General features: G+C 32.1%; 1 protein-coding gene across 1 annotated transcript; it reads right to left on the reverse strand.

The window, feature by feature from the left end:
• Positions 1-15,761: 15,761 nt before the first annotated feature.
• Positions 15,762-16,416, reverse strand: LOC139841553 (uncharacterized). Its single transcript, XM_071831763.1, has 2 exons — positions 16,254-16,416; positions 15,762-16,174 (listed from the first exon to the last, which is right to left on the reverse strand). The coding sequence occupies exons 1-2, from the start codon at positions 16,414-16,416 to the stop codon at positions 15,762-15,764; spliced, it is 576 nt and encodes a 191-aa protein (XP_071687864.1).
• Between the last annotated feature and the right edge of the window lie 564 nt (positions 16,417-16,980).

The following is a 16,980-nucleotide window of genomic DNA, read 5'->3' on the forward strand; positions in this document are numbered from 1 at the left end:
ATAATCTATCTTCAATAGATATTCATCAGGAAAGTTGTCTTGTATGCCGATTCATTTAGAACTTCTAATTCGGGATTTTCAAGACGAGAAAGATGATCAGCGGCGAGATTTTCTGCTCCTCTTTTATCTCGGATTTCAATATCGAACTCTTGTAAGAGTAAGATCCAACGGATTAATCTTGGTTTGGCATCTTGTTTCGAAAATATGTATCTAAGAGCAGAATGGTCGGTATAGACCACCGTTTTTGCTAGAACGAGATATGAACGAAATTTGTCAAAAGCAAAGACAATAGCAAGGAGTTCTTTTTCAGTAGTTGTGTAATTTGTTTTTGCTCCTTGTAACGTCTTACTAGCATAATATATAGGTTGAAATCGTTTTTCAATCCTTTGTCCTAAAACGGCTCCCATTGCAAAATCACTTGCATCGCACATAAGTTCAAACGGTAGATTCCAATTTGGTGTTATCATGATCGGCGCATTAGTGAGTTTCTCTTTAAGAATATTAAAAGATTTGATGCATTCATCTGAAATGATGAATGGAGCATCCTTTTCTAGGATTTTATTCATAGGAGTGGCAATTTTAGAAAAATCTTTTATGAAACGTCGGTAAAAACTGGCATGCCCTAGAAAACTCCTAACTCCTCTAACATTGGTGGGATGTGGAAGTTTAGCAATTACATCTACTTTAGCTGTATCCACTTTAATTCCTTCCTTTAAAATTTTATGACCAAGAACGATGCCTTCTTTAACCATGAAATGGCATATCTCCCAATTAAGTACTAGATTTGATTGTTCGCATCTAATAAGCATTCGTTCCAGATTAACTAGACATGATTCAAAAGTATCACCGAAGACTGAAAAGTCCTCCATGAAAACTTCCATGCATTCTTCTATCATGTCGTGAAAAATCGCCATCATGCACCTTTGAAAGGTTGCAGGGGCGTTGCAAAGTCTAAATGGCATGCGTTTGTAAGCAAAAGTACCATAAGGGCACGTGAACGTGGTTTTCTCTTGGTCCTCGGGTGCTATTGGAATTTGAAAATATCCGGAAAAACCATCAAGAAAACAATAGTAACTATTTCCGGCTAATCTTTCCAACATTTGATCAATGAAAGGTAAGGGAAAATGATCTTTTCTGGTGGCGTCATTTAATTTTCTATAATCAATACAAACACACCATCTTGTTACAGTCCTAGTAGGAATAAGCTCATTTTTTTCATTTGTAATGACAGTCATGCCACCCTTCTTAGGCACGCATTGAACTGGGCTTACCCATAGACTATCAGAAATCGGATAAATTAAACCTGCATCTAGCAGTTTAATAATTTCCTTTTTAACAACATCTTGCATATTAGGATTTAGTCTTCGTTGGCGTTGCACATACGTTTTATGACCTTCTTCCATAAGGATTTTATGTGTGCAATACGAAGGACTTATTCCTTTGATATCATGAATCTTCCATGCAATAGCTGGTTTATGAGCTTTCAACACAGAAATGAGTTGTGATTTCTCATTTTCAGTAAGAGAAGACGATATTATTACAGGTAATTCAGATTCACCATGTAAATAAGCGTATTCCAAATGGTTTGGAAGTAGCTTTAACTCTAATTTCAGAGGTTCTTCTATCGATGATTTATATCGATATCTGTCTTCTTCTTTTAGCATTTGAATTTCTTCTGTTGTTGGTTCATATCCATTAGCCATTAGTGTAGCTAACATTTCAGTTTCATCAATTGGTTTAGTTCCTTCTCCTAAAGAACATTCTCCTGTTCCTTGTAATTCTGAAAATTCTTCTAATAATTCTGCATGTGAATCTATAGTTTGAATATAATAGCATGTATCATCTGCAGATTGCGGTTGTTGCATTGCTCTATCAACTGAAAAGGTAACACTCTCGTCCTCTATACTTAGGGTCAGTTTCTTACCAAACACGTCTATCATTGCTTTAGCCGTGTTTAAGAATGGTCTTCCTAATATGAGAGGAACTTGAGAATCTTCTTCCATGTCCAGAACAACAAAATCTACTGGAAATACTAAAGTACCAACTTTAACTAGCATGTTCTCCATTATCCCTCTAGGATATTTTATTGATCTATCGGCTAGTTGTATACTTATTCTTGTTGGTTTCAATTCTCCAAGGTCTAGTTTAGTGTATAGTGAATACGGCATTAGATTTATACTAGCACCTAAGTCTGCTAATGCTTCTATTGAACTAAGACTACCCAGAAAACATGGAATTGTGAAACTTCCTGGATCAGATAGTTTTTCTGGTATCTTATTCAACAGCACTGCTGAACAATTAGCATTCATAGTAACAGCCGAGAGTTCTTCCATTTTCTTTCTATTTGAGATTAGATCTTTCAGAAATTTAGCATATCTAGGCATTCATGAAATCACATCAATGAAAGGAAGATTTACATTTATCTGTTTAAACATATCCAAGAATTTGGATTGCTCGGCTTCAAGTTTCTCTTTTTTCATTTTACTCGGGTAAGGAAGTGGTGGTTGGTATGGTTTAACATAAGGTTTAGCCTTAACTATGTTATCTTCATTAACCTTTTAAACTACCGGTTCTTTTTCCTTATCTTGATCAGGTTGTGGTTCTTGTGGAGTAGGAATAGTTTCATCAGAAGTTACAGGTATTTCAGGTGGTTTAAGTGTTGTACCACTTCTTGTGGTAATGGCTTTAGCTGTTTCATTCCGGGGGTTAGCATTTGTATCACTAGGTAAACTTCCCGGTTTTCTTTCACCTATTAACCTTGCTAGGTTACTTACTTCTTGTTTCAGATTTTGAATAGAAGCTTGTTGATTTCTAAATGTTTGAGCATTTTGTTCATTAGTTTGTTTCTGAGATGTGAAAAACTGTGTTTGAGTTTCAACTAGCTTTGTCATCATATCTTCTAAATTCGGCTTTTTATCATCAGTTTGTGGTGGTTTGTTTTGAAAATTAGGTCTTTGCTGGTTGTAAGTATTGTTGGATACTTTTTGATTGCTAGGACCTTGTTGGTTGTTGTATGGAATATTTCGGTTATAATTCTGGTTTTGATTGTAAATCGATCTCGGCATTTGATAATTATTCTGATAATTATTTCCAGGCCTTTGGTTTATGTATGAAATATTCTCTCTTTGTTCCATTGTTAATTCAATACTGAGACAATCTTTTGTCAAATGTGGTCCTCCACACTGCTCACAACTAATTCGAATTGAGTGAATATCTTTAGTCATCTTTTCCATTCGTCTCTCGACAGCATCTATCTTTGCGGAAATGGAATCTAAGTCATGGCTAGAATCGGCTCTAGCTGCTTTAGATGATCTAACGATATATTTTTCTTGATGCCACTCATGTGAGTGGGAAGCAGTGTTATCAATAATTTTATAAGCATCAGTTTCGGTTTTTTTCATAATAGAACCACCAGCTGCTATATCTATGTCTTTCCTTGTAGTGATGTCGCATCCTCGGTAGAATATTTGTACTATTTGACAGGTGTCTATGAAATGTCCCGTTCTTATTGATTAAAAACGTTCCATATTAATTGATTTCGTTGCGAGGTTTTGACCTCTATATGAGACGTTTTTCAAAGACTGCATTCATTTTAAAACAAACCATAACCTTTATTTCATCAATAAAGGTTTAAAAAGCTTTACGTAGATTATCAAATACTGATAATCTAAAATATCCTGTTTACACACGACCATTACATAATGGTTTACAATACAAATATGTTACAACAAAATAAGTTTCTTGAATGCAGTTTTTACACAATATCATACAAGCATGGACTCCAAATCTCGTCCTTATTTAAGTATGCGATAGCGGAAGCTCTTAATAATCACCTGAGAATAAACATGCTTAAAACGTCAACAAAAATGTTGGTGAGTTATAGGTTTAACCTATATATATCAAATCATAATAATAGACCACAATACACATCCCATACATAGAGATAAAAATCATTCATATGGTGAACACCTGGTAACCGACATTAACAAGATGCATATATAAGAATATCCTCATCATTCCAGGACACCCTTCGGATATGATATAAATTTCGAAGTACTAAAGCATCCGGTACTTTGGATGGGGCTTGTTGGGCCCGATAGATCTATCTTTAGGATTCGCGTCAATTAGGGTGTCTGTTCCCTAATTCTTAGATTACCAGACTTAATAAAAAGGGGCATATTCGATTTCGATAATTCAACCATAGAATGTAGTTTCACGTACTTGTGTCTATTTTGTAAATCATTTATAAAACCTGCATGTATTCTCATCCCAAAAATATTAGATTTTAAAAGTGGGACTATAACTCACTTTCACTGATTTTTACTTCGTCGGGAAGTAAGACTTGGCCACTGGTTGATTCACAAACCTATAACAATATATACATATATATCAAAGTATGTTCAAAATATATTTACAACACTTTTAATATATTTTGATGTTTTAAGTTTATTAAGTCAGCTGTCCTCGTTAGTAACCTACAACTAGTTGTCCACAGTTAGATGTATAGAAATAAATCAATAAATATTATCTTGAATCAATCCACGACCCAGTGTATACGTATCTCAGTATTGATCACAACTCAAACTATATATATTTTGGAATCAACCTCAACCCTGTATAGCTAACTCCAACATTCACATATAGAGTGTCTATGGTTGTTCCGAAATATATATAGATGTGTCGACATGATAGGTCAAAACATTGTATACGTGTCTATGGTATCTCAAGATTACATAATATACAATACAAGTTGATTAAGTTATGGTTGGAATAGATTTGTTACCAATTTTCACGTAGCTAAAATGAGAAAAATTATCCAATCTTGTTTTACCCATAACTTCTTCATTTTAAATCCGTTTTGAGTGAATCAAATTGCTATAGTTTCATATTGAACTCTATTTTATGAATCTAAACAGAAAAAGTATAGGTTTATAGTCGGAAAAATAAGTTACAAGTCGTTTTTGTAAAGGTAGTCATTTCAGTCGAAAGAACGACGTCTAGATGACCATTTTAGAAAACATACTTCCACTTTGAGTTTAACCATAATTTTTGGATATAGTTTCATGTTCATAATAAAAATCATTTTCTCAGAATAACAACTTTTAAATCAAAGTTTATCATAGTTTTTAATTAACTAACCCAAAACAGCCCGCGGTGTTACTACGACAGCGTAAATCCGGTTTTACGGTGTTTTTCGTGTTTCCAGGTTTTAAATCATTAAGTTAGTATATCATATAGATATAGAACAGGTGTGTAGTTAATTTTAAAAGTCAAGTTAGAAGGATTAACTTTTGTTTGCGAACAAGTTTAGAATTAACTAAACTATGTTCTAGTGATTACGAGTTTAAACCTTCGAATAAGATAGTTTTATATATATGAATCGAATGATGTTATGAACATCATTACTACCTCAAGTTTAGTAGGTAAACCTACTGGAAGTGACAAGAAATGATCTAGCTTCAAAGGATCTTGGATGGCTTGAAAATTCTTGAAGTAGGATCATGACACAAAAACAAGTTCAAGTAAGATTTTTACTCGAATTAAGATAGTTTATAGTAATAGAAATTGAATCAAAGATTGAATATGAATATTACCTTGAATAAGAAAGATAACCTACTATATATAATAAAGGTTTCTTGATCTTAGATGATTACTTGGAATGGATTAGAAAGCTTGGAAGTAAATTAGTAAACTTGAAGGGATTTTTGAAGTGTTCTTCCTATGATGATTATAGCTTGATTCTTGAAGTGATTTTTGATGAAGATGATGATTAACTACTGGAAAAATACATTCATAATAGTGTGTGTCTGTTGAGAGAGAATTAGAAAGAGAATTGGAAGTGAAATGGAGTGAATGATAAGTGGTAATTGGTGAGTGGTGAGTGGAGTTAAAAGGAGTTCTAGTTAGTTGACTAGCTCATGGTAGAAGTTAAAATTGATTAGTCATACATGACATAATCAAGAGTGGAATCCCATGCTAGTTCCTATTGGTATATACTCATAGTAAGTACGTTTTGAAGCTGTGTATAATACGGGTAAGAATACGACTAGAATTCTTGATGAAAGAAAAGAATGGAAAAGTAACTGTAACCATTTTCGTTAAGTATGAGTGTTTTGATATATGTCTTGAAGTCTTCCAAAAGTATTTTAATACATCTAAATACACTACATGTATATACATTTTAACTGAGTCGTTAAGTCATCGTTAGTCGTTACATGTAAGTGTTGTTTTGAAACCTTTAAGTTAACGATCTCAATTAATGTTGTTAACCCATTGTTTATTATATCTAATGAGATGTTAAATTATTATATTATCATGATATTATGATATATTAATATATCTTAATATGATATATATACATTTAAATGTCGTTACAACGATAATCGTTACATATATGTCTCGTTTCGAAATCCTTAAGTTAGTAGTCTTGTTTATATGTATATAACTCATTGTTAATATACTTATGGAGATACTTACTTATCATAATCTCATGTTAACCATATGTATATCCATATATATATCGTCATGTCATTTTTACAAGTTTTAACGTTCGTGAATCGCCAGTCAACTTGGGTGGTCAATTGTCTATATGAAACATATTTCAATTAATCAAGTCTTAACAAGTTTGATTGCTTAACATGTTTGAAACATTTAATCATGTAAATATCAATCTCAATTAATATATATAAACATGGAAAAGTTCGGGTCACTACAGTCTAAACCATGTTGTGGACATCCTCTTAATAACTTTCCAAATCTGGTCCAAGCCTCATATAGAGTTTCATTTGGCTTCTGTGTAAACGTAACAATTTCTCCTTGAATTCTTACGGCTTTAGATGCCGGAAAGAATTGTTTAAGAAAATTTTCAACTAAAACATTCCATGTATCAATCGCCCCTTCAGGTAACGATTCCAACCAATCTTTGGCTTCTCCCTTTAAAGTCCAGGGAAATAACATGAGATATATCTGTTCATCTTCAACTTCTCTTATTTTAAATAGTGTGCAGATCCTATTAAAGGTACGAAGATGTTCGTTTGGATCTTCCTTCGGCGCACCACTAAATTGGTATTGATTAGTCACCATGTGTAGAATTTATCCTTTGATTTTATAATCTGGCGTATTAATGTCAGGATGAGTAATTGCGTGACCTTGGCCAGTGCATTTAGCTCTCATTCGGTCTTCCATACTTAAAGGTTCTAGATTTTCCATGATTGAATTTATTGAATCTGAATCACTAGAGGATTCTGATTTAATGGTTCTTTCCTCAACAATCTCTGTTTGAATGATTGGTGGTTCCGGAGGAAAAATTAATGGTTCAGGATCTATGAATCGTCCCTGAATATTCTCCGGATTCTCAATTGTGAGGTCGGGTTCAAAAAATGGATTATCGAAAATTTGAATTGGAGTACTTGGTTGACTGGATAACGATTCTAAAGAAAAATCAACGGCGACAATATTTGCTAGATGTCTTGATCTGGTTACGGGTGGTGAACGTACAAAAGGCGGTGAACGTCTTGCTCGGTGCATTCACTGAATATCTTATTAGTTTTTAAAAGGAAAGAAAAATTATATAAGTTATCCAATTAATAGACTTTTCTGATTTTGCCCACGTTTCGAATAGCCAAAAGATGCAGTAGAGGGGCAGAATTCGTTTGGTCTCAATATAATTGAGTACTGTTTGGCTCCAATAACCCGGTCCACGTACAAATCCAACTATTACTACGAACCAGAAAATTTTGATGTCTATCAATTTAACCACTTAAAATAAATTTTCGTAATTTTAAGAAATATAGATAAGAAGAAGAATAAAAATCTATGTCCTAAAACTAGAATGTCGAGAAATAAGAAAGAAAAAGAAAGCGCGTCGAAAAAGGTCGAAAAAGAAAAGAAAAAGAGCGACTTATAAAATTTTATAAACACTCGACTAACCCAACCTTATTACTATCACTAATTTAAAATTAAAATTGCAAATTGAGATTATTAATTGGAGTGATAATTGATACATAGGTAAAAGGCGTCGAAAAATAAAAATAAGAAAGTAGCGCGTTGAAACTTAAAAAGGAACTAAAAACTAAAAACTAAAAGTTGCGTCTAAAAATATTAAAGCTTACAAGTAAAACTATATCCCAAATGGCAATATCTTAAAAAGGAACTAAAATATAAAAATGGCGTCGCAAAATTCTAAAGCACTTAGATCTTAGTCTAAAGAAAAAGCACTTAAGGGATTTTACGGCAAAGCCTAAAATTCTAGATATAAAAATAACTATGGCAAAAATTATATCTTAAAACTAAATACGAGCGAAAAATACAAAAATTACGCTAAAACAATTAAAAAGATACAAAATATAAAAATATATTAAAAGTTGTAAAAAATTACAATTTTTATAAAAATATTATTTTTATATTATTTATTTTATAAAACTATTAATTTTATAAATTAATTAAACTAATTAAACTTAAAATACAAATTAAATAAATAAAACTAAATTAATTATTTAAAATACTAACCCTAATTAGGGTTTTAATTAAATAATAATAATAAAAATTATTACACCGTAATTAATGTAGTTGGCAGACTAATCAGAAGTGTCAGGTGAGCTCATACGATTCCATGAGTTCTATGTTACCCGGCCATGCGATCGCATGGGCTAGGGTTTCGGGCCAGACACTGGGCTGCTACAGTATAGGCCGAGAGTTTATTATAATTTTTTTTTTGCTGTATTATATTTCTGTTTTATAAATTTATGTAATAGATTATAGGATCAGATGAAGGATTTATGTAATAATTTATTATAATTCATCTCGTACAATCAGATGAAGGATTTTCGATAACAAATAGATTATAGGATGTAGATTAGTACCCTGCAATACATAATTTACATATGCATATAATACTAAAATCCCATAAGTTACGGAGGAATCTACGGAAGTTGTCAGGTAAAGGTAACACTAACAGATACGCTAAGATATGAATTTATCTATACACTGTCTATGCAATAGAGGCAGTAAGACGTGTCTAGACTTTAAGGATGATAAGTAAGTAATTTTTGACACGAAATGATAAGTAAAACTTTTGACATGCAGACACGGTCGAAGTCCAGACCCAGTAATGCATCTAAGCAACTATCAGTTAGACACACTAATGCAAGACCTGGTTTGCTAAGACCACCACTCGGATACCAACTGAAAGGACCCGTTCATATCGATTATAAACGATTCTCAATAGTTGATGACATCGCGAGGTACTTGACCTCTATATGATACATTTTACAAACATTGCATTCGTTTTTAAAAGACAAACTTTTATTACATCGAAAGTTGACGGCATGCATACCATTTCATAATATATCTAACTATAATTGACTTAATAATAATCTTGATGAACTCAACGACTTAAATACGTCTTTTGAAATATGTCATAAATGACTCCAAGTAATATCTCTAATATGAGCAAATGCACAGTGGAAGATTTCTTTCATACCTGAGAATAAGCATGCTTTCAAGTGTCAACCAAAAGGTTGGTGAGTTCATAGGTTTATCATAAAAGAATAAAATTCATCATTTTGATAGACCACAAGATTTAAATACAGTACACCTATCTCGTGTTCAAAACCATTTTTCATAATGTTTGGTAGAGTAGGTTTGATGTTATGCGAGGTGTATATAAAATAGCTTATATTTTTACAGGAAAAACTATTAAATACGATACAATTTTACACAAGATATTTATTTATTTATAGAATGGATACACTTAAACCTTGCTACAACACTTATAGGCAGTGTACCTAATCGTACAGTAGTGTAGTTTTTAGTAAGTCCGGTTCGTTCCACAGGGAAAAATCTTTAAACAAAGCTTAACGCTATATTAGTTTTATTTTATAAAAATACAAATATATATAAGTAATATTATTATTATAAAGGGGGGTTTTTACCGTTTAATGACCGGTTTGTCGATTTTAAAACTTTAGTCGCAGTTAAAACCTAATGTAAAATAATAAAAATAATTATAACTTAATTTAAAGCGTAAAGTAAATAACAATAATGAAATTACGATAAATAAAAGTGCGATGAAATAAAATACAATAATTAAAAAGTACGATAATTAAAAGTGCAATTAAATACAATAACAATAAATTAAAGTGCAATAATTAGAAGTGCAATTAAATATAAAATAAAGAAAATTAAATATGAAATAAAATAATTATGCTTATTTAAACTTCCGTAATCATGATGTTTGACGTGTTGATTTTAGTTTTATGCCCATGGGTTAATTATCCTTTGTTCTGGATTATTTAATATGTCCGTCTGGTTTTTGTCTATAACAGTCCATCAGTCATAAATATAAAGTGCGAGTATCCTCGTCAAATTATCCTATTACCCGAAGTTAAATATTCCAACTAATTGGGGACTTAAACTGTAACAAGATTTTAATACTTTGTTTAATAATTACACCAGGTTATCGACTGCGTGTAACCCAAGGTTTTAATACTTTGTTATCAATTATGCCAAGTGTCCTTGTACATAATTTCACCCCTGTTTTAATAATTCTAGTGACTATTAATCCATTCCCGTATCCGGTTAAATGAACAATTATTCGTACATATAAATACCCCGCCCATCGTGTCCGATCGAGTGTATATGATTATTTATAGGGACGTCCAATTGTAAATCTTTATATTAAAATTAACAAATTATCATTTAGTTAAAAAAATATAAAGCCCATTAATAGCCCATAGTCTAATTTCCACAAGTGTCGTTCTTTTGTCCAAACCCCAATTATAGTACAAAGCCCAATTACCCAATTTTAATATTTTTAGCCCAACATCATGATTACTTCGGATTAAATAAGCATAATAATAACTTAGCTACGAGACATTAAATTAAAAAGGTTGAACATAACTTACAATGATTAAAAATAGCGTAGCGTTACACGGACAGAATTTCGACTTACACCCTTACAACATTCGCTAACATACCCATATTATTAGAATTAAAATTAAAATTAAAATTAAAATTAAAATTAAAATTATAATATATATATATATATATATATATATATATATATATATATATATATATATATATATATATATATATATGTTTACGAGATAGAGAGAAAGATATCTGATATATGGTACACCAGAGCTCGTGTTTTATAGGCCTTGTGAGCTGGAAAAGAGCCTCATGCAATCGCATGAACTTTGCCCTTCAAAGCCATGTATCGCATGGCCAGCTGGGGAGAGCCACATTTGGTTGTTTTCTTCTGCCGACGGTTTTTAAATATAATATAATATATATATATTAATTTTAAGAATTAATTATATATTATATTATATTTATGTGCATAGTTGACTTGTAATTTTTAGTCCGTTGCGTCGAGCGTTGAGGGTTGACTCTGGTCCCGGTTCCGGATTTTCGAACGTCCTTGCGAATAATTTAATATCTTGTACTTTGCGTTTTGAATCTTGTACTCTTGTAATTTTGAGACGTTTCTTATCAATAATTGGAATCTCTTTGATTGTATTTTGTACTCTTGAGCTTTTTGGTCGTTTGCGTCTTCAATTTGTCGAATCTGTCTTTTGTCTTCACCTTTTATTATTTAAACGAATATCACTTGTAAATAGAACAGTTGCAACTAAAAGTTTGTCTTTCTTGAGGGATAATGCTATGAAATATATGTTCGTTTTTAGCATTATCAAGGTTCGTATCTTTTTCTCCCCAGTAGGTTGCCTCGTTATTTTTAATAATCGTACACATATCTCGTGCACAAAGCTAATACACATAACATGTGTATAAAAATCATTTTCTCGATGCATAACATTCATTTTGATTTCATTGCTCAACATGGTAACCGACCTTAACATATAATGCGCATCAATAATATCCCTAAAATAGAACATCTCGTCTGTATAATGTATAAAATTTGAAGTACTAAACACTACGCCCACTAGCTCTTCCGTCTAGCGAACATTCTGGGTGGGGGTGTTAAACCCGGTAGCTACTTTTATGATTTGCGTGAATTAGAACCATACCCGATTCTAATTCTTAGGTTACCAAGCAATAATAATCAGGGAAAAAATATTCACATCAATTGGTGGAAATTATCATATCCACATAATTCAATAATAATCTGCAGAACTTCTGTCTGCATAATAATTCATTCAAGGAATGTTTTGCTTGTGTCTATCTCGTCAAACATTTATAAAAGCATTTCATGTATTTGCAGTTCAAAATATATTTCAAAAGCATTTAATAAAGCAGTTATAAAAACAGCGCATGTATTCTCAGTCCTAAAAATGTAAAGAGTAAAAGGTAGCAAATGAACTCACTATACTATATTTTGTAGTAAAAATACATATGACGACATTGTACAAGTGTAGGGTTGGCCTCGAATTCACGAACCTATATCATTTATATATATATTAACACATATAATGGTAATCGAACAAATTTATATATTATTAGTGATTTGATTATTATTTTAATTATGTGTTTCATTAATAATATAATTAACTTATTTTATATACTTTAGATAATTAAATAAAAAAAATATTAATATAAAGATATTATATGTAATAATTATATTTTACATAAATAATATATGTTGTAATAGTAATAATAATACTAATGGTAATATTAGTAATACGAATAATGATAATAGTAATAATAATGTTAAAAATAATAATTTTAATGTTAAATGTAATAATGATGATAATGATAATGATAATATTAGTAATAACAATAATATTTATAATACTTAGTAATAATAATACTAATGATAATAATAATACTAGAAATGATAATTTTTCTATAAAATGATAATTTTAATAAAAATGATAGTTTTAGAATGATAGTTTTAATAATAATGATAATGTTAATATTAGTAATTAATAATTAATAATAATAATAAATATACCGATAATAATATACCTCTTTTGTTCTAAAGAAACCGGATGAGGCCCAACCAATAAAAGGCCCAAGCTCCCAATCCATCTAAACCCAATTTGCCCAACATGTGTCTGATCCAACTGAGTTTGGATGACCCAGTATCAACATGCTCGGTTAGAAAAAAAATATCACGAAGCAGCAACATGATAATCGATGGTTTTAGAAATCATATACTCATTTGGATTAGTTCGTTGAAATCATCAGGAAATCGACAAGCAATCAATAACAATCAACGATTATTTCATTGAAACCATAAGGAAATGATTGATGAATTCGATCAGGAAACAAGATTTAGGGTTCACACTCAACATCGATCGATCAGCAACAAAAATTTAGGGTTATTAAAGGCCGTCAAAGTCTTCATCTATACACCATTAGATGGAGATCGATTTCAGTAAGGTCTCTTACTTTTCGATTTAAATTATAATTTTAATTATCAAAACTGATATATATGTTGCATCGATTGGATCAAGATGAATTGGTTTCAAATAGTTAACAATTTAAAGTTTTTGACAAATGTCTGATGTGTTTAGTTAGATACAGTAACTCTCTGATGGTAATGGTTTTGTTGCTTGAAGAATTTAGTAATTCACCATCTCATGTATAGTAAACAGAAACAAGTGACAACAACAGAAGCTGTTTGGTGTCAGATTGAATAGAAAGAAAAAGAAGCAGGAACAGGATAATAGCAGGTGCAGTTGTAGGTTTTCAATGGTTATGATGATTTTTAACGGTGGTGTTTTCCAATGGTGGTGGCATGGTGATCATTGAGGTTAAAGGTGGATGTAGGTATTGGGTGGTGATTTGCAATAAAAAGAAATAACAACATAAAGATGATGATGGCTTGGTTGGATGGTGAGTTTGGGTGGTTCTAGGCTGCAGAGTCAGAAGCAAGATAGCAGTAGAAACGTGTGTTATAAGCTAAGTGGGTTTCAGTTTTTTCTTTGTTTCGAACAAGAATATAAACGGTACGCAGCAACTGGGCGGTAACAGTGGTCGTTTTAATGATGGTGTTGGTGGTTATGATGGTGATGATGCTTGTTTTGTGGTTAGAATGAAAATAGAAAAAGAAAGAAAAGAATGTATAGAAGTAGGTTTTGAAAAGTGGTGATCAAATGGTTTTCATTTGTGTTTGTTCCATCGAGCAACATATATCATGTGAACCGGAAGATAGAAAACATACGAGAGAGAGATAGAGATGTTTGATTATCGATGATAGCAAGATCAGATGGTAATAGTTGTTGAAAGAAGGAGTAAAACAAGTAACTGGTTTTCATTTACAAGTATACATATATGTACATATACAGAAACAAGGTTGATAGAAGTGATGACTTGTGTTTTGGTTTGGGTCACTTTTCAAGTGGAAATAGGAGATCAGGGAGCAATGTAGCTGTAAGTTTTTGTTTGGGTTCATAGTAATCGTGTACAGTAGCACAAGGAAACGAGCAGCAGGTTTCGTTAGTTTTGATCAGACAAGTAGTAGTGAATTGTTACAAGTGAGGATGATTTAGTGGTGATAGTTGTTCGATGGCAATCGAAAACAATAAGCATACAATCGATGGTTGTGAGTTTGTGATGTTGTTCAAATCGAAGAAGTATTAGATACACTAATTTTGTTTGATGAAGGTGATGAAGATGGGTTGGTTTTTGAACAGGGAAACACAAGCGGTTAACAAGAATTGAAGGTGGTGTTGATTGCATAGAAAAAGAAATCGAACAGCAATAAGTAATAGAAGGGTTTGATGATGGTGGTTATCAAGTTAGTGGAGGGTTTTGTTTTCCTTCCTCTCAAAACTACAAATACAGTGAATAATATTTTGAGGCATGCTCTCTCTATCCATATATATTACAACAATATAAATAAAGCAAAATGATAGAAGGCTGCTGTAGGATCTTTGAAATATATGGATGTTGACTGTGATATATTGATTTGGCACAAAAGTTTTTATAAGACAAAATGAGTACTGGTTTATTTTATTGATTGGTATGCAAGTGTGCATATTATATATATCTACAATCTATAATTATAATAATAATAATACTATTATATTAAACAATCACAAAGTTACATAAACGTGTTAAAGAATTGATGATTAAAGTAGAAACATAAACAAGTAGTAGGTGAAAAGAATGAAAAGTGAGTTTGTTTGTGTTTTAGCATGAGATACAACGTACCGGTTCAATGCAGGTATGAGTATATATCTATAATTAAAGATGATAGGTGTGGGGTTATGTAATTCTAAATTAAAAGGAAAAACAACAAGATGATGATATGTGATATGTCGTATATATATATATATATATATATATATATATATATATATATATATATATATATATATATATATATATATATATATATATATATATATATATATATATATATATATATATATATATATAAACTATTGTTCGTGAATCTTCGGGAATAGTCCAGGGTAGTTGAATATATGAATATAGTTCCAAAATTTTCGAGACTCAACATTACAGACTTTGCTCATCGTGTCGGAAACATTCAAAGATTAAGTTTAAATTTGGTCAGAAATTTCCGGGTCGTCATCCTTGCGTAGAAGTCGGCATCCTTGCGTCTTCGATCCAAATTTCAACATCAAACCAACACGAGAAGCTAGGTAACCCACAATCTAGCCAAATACGAACCAACCTCCAAATGTCGGTTGCAACCGTACACTCGAAAAAAGATGTTTTAACCGTTCTACGTCAGTGTCACAAACCGGGCAATTATGTGAATCCAACATAATACCTTTTGTGGATAAGTTCCAACGTAACGGAAGAGCATCTAACTTGAAACGCCACTAAAAAACATTCACTTTCTTTGGGAGAGTCTTTACCCATGACGTAGGAACATGATGAGAATACAGAATAGATCTATCAATGTGCTCTCTCGTATCTTTTACCGTGAATAAACCATCTCCATTAAGAGAGCACTTCCAACAATCCTCGCGGTTTGAGACATTAACGTTCAGTAATTCTTGTAATAAGTTCAACAATGAAGTCAAGTTTCTGCTACCAATTTCTTCTCTTAACCAAACCCATCTCCATTCTCCTTCTACCCACTTATCCGCCACTGATTCGAGTCTATTAATGTCAAGATGGTACAACCTGTTAAACCGGGACACTAACGAAGAAGAACCGCACCACGAGTCATGCCAGAAACTCATTTCTTCCGTTTCCAACCTCCAAATGAATATAATTTTGAGAAAGAACACTGCCAGTTACAACTTTTTATCACGCAAGGACAATAGAACACCATGGACTAGAACCAATAGTGCAATCAAAGTAGTTACCATGTATGACCTTAATAACCTTGACCCACATATCGTCCGAAGATGAAAGATAACGCCACCGCCATTTGATAATTAAGGCTAAATTGAAAGCCTTCAAACTACCAATGTTCAACCCGCCTCGAGAAAACGAATTGAGAACTTGATCCCATTTAATCCATGCCATTTTTCTCTTTGAGTTATTGCTACCCCAAAAGAATCTGGTACGAATAACTTCAAGATTTTTTATTGATGAAACATGACTAGGAACTTCGAGATCAATAGGTTTAATTCACACAAAGGCAGAATTAGTGAATCAAACCAATCAAAGTGAATGTGGGTAGCTTTTTGGGATTAAATTAGTCAAACCACAACAAGGATTGTGATTAGATTAATGCCTAGAGCTATTATTCACTACCAGGAGTGATTTGGGTTGAGAGAGAATCGAATCAGGTGAACCAGATCTGAGTGATTATGCATGAGAGAGGCTTAACCTAAAATGAAGAACATAAGACTTTATATACCCCTGCTGTTGACTCACCCGTACGAGTCATCCATCACACGTACGAGTTGGCTTCATCAGCCGTACGGGTGATCACTCACTCGTGTCTTCTCATTCAGTTTATAATTATGATGCTTCACTCATACGTCTGTCTAAGTCTAACATAGTCAAACATCCGTATCGCGTTCCTGCAATACCTGTAACCACATACAAACACAGATAGGATAATAACGAGCGATCATGGTATCC

Source organism: Rutidosis leptorrhynchoides, chromosome 4 (assembly GCF_046630445.1).
Source record: "Rutidosis leptorrhynchoides isolate AG116_Rl617_1_P2 chromosome 4, CSIRO_AGI_Rlap_v1, whole genome shotgun sequence".
NCBI classification, from domain to species: Eukaryota; Viridiplantae; Streptophyta; class Magnoliopsida; order Asterales; family Asteraceae; genus Rutidosis; species Rutidosis leptorrhynchoides.

Excerpts from the sequence above, each read along its gene's own strand:
- LOC139841553 (XM_071831763.1), bottom strand. The coding sequence starts at position 16,416 with ATGGCATGGATTAAATGGGATCAAGTTCTCAATTCGTTTTCTCGAGGC. Across the intron at positions 16,175-16,253 it reads GGTTATTAAGGTCATACATG|TGTTCTTTCTCAAAATTATA; the intron begins GTAACTACTTTG and ends TGTAACTGGCAG.